Source organism: Glycine soja, chromosome 7 (assembly GCF_004193775.1).
Source record: "Glycine soja cultivar W05 chromosome 7, ASM419377v2, whole genome shotgun sequence".
Classification (NCBI taxonomy): domain Eukaryota; kingdom Viridiplantae; phylum Streptophyta; class Magnoliopsida; order Fabales; family Fabaceae; genus Glycine; species Glycine soja.
In genome coordinates, this window is record NC_041008.1 from 19,106,241 (window position 1) to 19,110,662 (window position 4,422).

At 35.3% G+C, this 4,422-nt stretch overlaps 1 protein-coding gene across 1 annotated transcript; it reads left to right on the forward strand.

The window, feature by feature from the left end:
• Positions 1–2,883: 2,883 nt before the first annotated feature.
• Positions 2,884–4,150, forward strand: LOC114417656. Its single transcript, XM_028382756.1, has 2 exons — positions 2,884–3,395; positions 3,883–4,150. The coding sequence occupies exons 1-2, from the start codon at positions 2,993–2,995 to the stop codon at positions 3,942–3,944; spliced, it is 465 nt and encodes a 154-aa protein (XP_028238557.1). The 5' UTR covers positions 2,884–2,992; the 3' UTR covers positions 3,945–4,150.
• Positions 4,151–4,422: the final 272 nt, after the last annotated feature.

The following is a 4,422-nucleotide window of genomic DNA, read 5'->3' on the forward strand; positions in this document are numbered from 1 at the left end:
GAGAAAGAGGTAATAAGACCAACTCACACAAGTCAAACAAAAGGCATAAGTTAGACAAGCGCCAGCCTCTCCCAAAAGGGCCCAGGTACGAATGCTACACACCTCTGACGGCCAATTGCACTACAATCCTTAAGGAGACTTTTAACATGGAGGTTCCAATAAAACTACCTCTGCCCCTTCCTCCCATGTCGGTGTTAGAAAGGACCAAACACTGCAAATACCATTGCAGTTACGATCATAACACAAAAGATTGTTGGACCCTAAAAGACAAAATATAATAACTCATACAGGCTGGATATCTAGCTCAATTCGTGAAAGGGTCAAACAATCATGCAACAGGAGCGAGACCCAAGGACACTAGGAGGATCGACATAGGAATCACGACACGGACAAAAGAAGGGACAAAGAAGAAGATCGAGGAAGACAAAGACACCACCGACAAAGACGCGATCGACAACCTCCACAAGAATTGGAAAATAAGCCCGTCCAACAAATCAGAGGTGTAATAAACACCATTCTCCTACAAAGGGCAGTCCAGCCAGTCCCGTAAGCATCACCCCCACACCATCCGGGACATCGACATCAACTATGTTGATACACCATCACCATAAAGCCTTCCTTCTATCACTTTCATTGATAGAGACTTCAAGGATATCAACCCTATCAACCAAGATGACCTTATGGTTGTCTCCATCGTAATCTCCAACTTCATGGTGTCTAAGGTCCTCATCGACCATGGGAGCTCCACTGACATCTTATACTGAAGACATTCCAGAGGTTTGAAGTTTCACCTGACATCATCCAGCCTCACGCTGGTCCACTCCTTGGCTTCGTAGGAGAAAGAGTAGAGACCAAATGCTATTTCGACCTAATGACCACCTTCGGTCAAGGCTAGTTCTTGAGGAGCTTTACAATTAGGTATTTAATCGTCGATGCAAATACCTCTTACTTTGCTTTGATTGGCAGGAAAATGCTTAACGAGCTCGAAGCCATTTTTTCCACACCGCATCTAAAGATGAAGTTCCTCACCTTGATGGGAGAGATCATGACGGTCAAGGAAGATCAAAAGCAGGCATGATAGTGCTATGCAGGAAGCCTAAAAGTGGCACTTTATCCTTCCACCACGAAGCCTGTTAAGCCTCACCTCACAGCGGATGGTACCACTCAGGTCATGAGCATGGACGAAGGGTCTCCAGTCCGAACCTTGACTATCTACCAAGCATGCAGGGAGAATGTTTTCGATGTAGATATGTGCAACAACACTTCTGATAGAGGCCCAAAGCCTATTGAAGAACTCATCAAGTTGCAGTTCGAACCCAAACTCGAGCAATGTTCGCAACTCAACAGGGACCTCACCAGCCATGAGCACAGATGCATAGCTGATGTCCCACATAAGAATACGGACCTATTTTTTGGCAATAATCTGACATGCAGGGAATCAACCCCAACATTATCTACCACAAGCTCGTCATCTGTCCCCAAGCAAAACCAGTATCACAAAAGAAAATGAAGATAAAAAAAGAACGACGCAAAGCGATCAGAGAAGAAATGGACAAGCTCCTCAAAGCCAACTTCATTAGAGAAGTCAAGTATTTCACCTGGCTCACCAACATTATCTGTGATGTTAGAATACTTTCCATTATCAAATGAATATATAGACCTTTTATACCTAATTAGTGATTTCAAACTTTCTACATCAATTATGATGTAGAAAAAATAATTTCTATGATAATTATAACTTATATAATATTCATTTTTTATATCAATTATAATTATAATCCATATCAAAAAGTTAAAATTATTATTCAAGTTTTTGCAATTATCTAATTTAATATATAGTTTAATGAAAGCACTAATATAGTAAAAAAAATTGATTATATGTATAATCCTTACTTGAAAACAATATATAATACTGAGGCATGATAGAAACAAGATAAGTGAAATTTTATAACCGGAAATAATATCATGACATCAATATAAGTTGTGCAGAAAAGGCGAATATGTTAAATCTTACTTTTCTAAAAAAGTTCTGATTTGTCTTATTTTCATTCAAATGATTTTTTTTTCTTTTCTTTGATTTTCCTTTCTATTTGTTTATTTGATACTCAAATTTAATGATGAGAATGTAAGTTAAAGTAAAATTAAACTTCCAAGTTCAAAATTAATAACTTTGCCTGGACTTTTTTAGTCGACATATTATTTTAAATTTTTTTAATAGAGAAAGAGGGAAATCCAATTAAAGAACATATGAAAAAACAAAAAAAAAATCATATGACATATCATTTAAATGGTAATCACTTGCCTAATAAAGTTTTGTACTAGCTAGAGAATTTCAACCAGGAAAGAAGTTTAACATTTTTCAGTTTTCACACGTCGCCTACCTGAACTTTTTTTTCTGAGTTACTTAGCCTACTTGATCACATTAAGGGTTTGTCACTTCAAATAAAAATATAAATAAACAGTCTCATCTTTATTGATTAATAAAATTTATATAATTGTCTTATTTTAAATTTCATTATTAATGTTATAACTATCAAATTTAATATAATATTTTTATTTTATTTCATATATTATTTGTGTATAGAATTTATAATAAGAGAAATATTTAAATTTTATTCGTTATTAAAGATTGAGTTATTTAATCCTATGTTCATGGGTTCTTTTAATAAACTTTTATATTAAATTGTTAAATACAGGGGTCTAGAAAATACAATCAAGGTGGCTACAAAATCCTAGGACTTTGCTTGTATTTATCTATCCCACCGACTTCATGTCATTGCTTAAAGAAGCACCACTTGTCTCAACTTAAATGGCTTATGTTGTTCAAAGAGACAACACCTGCGAAGTACGTGTAATATGACACAGCTGTTAATGTTCCCGCTTCACATTTAAATATTAGTTTAGTATATCCTATTTCAAAGCTTATCTATTTAGAGTTTGAGGGATAGCAGGAGAAATTCACAAACCCGGCCCTAGTCCAAAATCTCATAATATGAAAGACGGTGGAACAAATGTTGAGGTTTCAGAAGATGGATCTAAAAGAGAAGATACAACCTCAGAGAGTGGTGGTGGAGGAGGCCTTATTAACAACTTGGTTTCCACTTTGATAGCACCCTTGAGTCCAAGCATTGGGAAAGCCACTGAGCATGAAAGTGGTGCTGATGATGATGGAGAAAAAGAAGGGGTTGATGGTTGTGAAGAGGGAGGAGGGATCATCAGAAAAATGGTTTCCAATTTCTTCCATCAAAGTGAAGGTGAAGGTGTGGTTGAAGCTGAAGAGGACAAGGAAGAAGAGGATGAAATCATGGCTGGTGGTGAAAAAATCAAACGGTTGAAGACAGAGACTGGAGGCATCATTCATAACATTGTTTCTCATTTACCTGCTTCAATCCCAGGTAATTAGCAACATCTATATCATTCTAGTATTATAAGCAACTTTTACCTTACTCCATAAAATAAAATAAAAACATGTACTGTTCCTTTGCCTTTGGATTTGAGTCCCTTGTTATATTTTTTAGTTGCTAATAGGGACTAATTCGTGTGTGAATATAGTGCTTGCAACCCATGAAAAGTTTAAGATATACTATTGATGCTTTTTTAAGAAACAATAATAGAATCTGTGTTACAAAATTATTTTATTATTTTAAGCTTTTTTACTATTGATGCTTACTTGCTCAACAAAAGTTTTGTTGATGTGATTTTTAAATTAATAAAGTTATTATATAGGAGGGTTTTATTTTATTAATTAACAGTATAAAACCTTTTGTTTTTTTCATTGTTAAATAGTTAATATTTTATCAAGAGAACATATTGTAGCTACATTGATGGTTTTTTTTTCTTTTTTCTTTTTGCATTTGATTTACACTGACTTGTTTTGACCAGATGGTGCGGTTCCCACAGCAGACGAGGCCACTATTTTAATTAACTCTCTTGTTCGTGACTAAGTAGTGCAATAGTTCCAACTCACAGTGCACCAACATGGATTATTTTGCACTGTGTCTTGTGTCTTCTTTAGTCAGTGTTCTTTTTTCTTATTTTCTGAGATGTTTTTTTTTTTTGCAATTGAGACGGATAAATACATCAATGAATCATGTAAAAATTTCACATCACTTTTTAACTCAAATTTGAAAAAATACTTTTGATTGATTTATGATAATACTTGTACTTCTTGTTTATTGAGTATGGAGTCCATATATTCTCTTGCTCAATGGTGTTTAAAAATTGGTAGAATAAATGGACATCTCTAGTCCATCAAAACAGATGGCGACACGTGGCACCAAACTTTTAAAGGCTGAGATTCGTTTTTAAAATCCTTCCCTCAACCTCTTCGCGCCTATGCCCCCTCTCTTTTACTTCACTGTTCTCGTTCCCTCACCACGCCCCCTTTCTTTCTCTCTTTCTTCTCTTTTCACATTTCAGTCT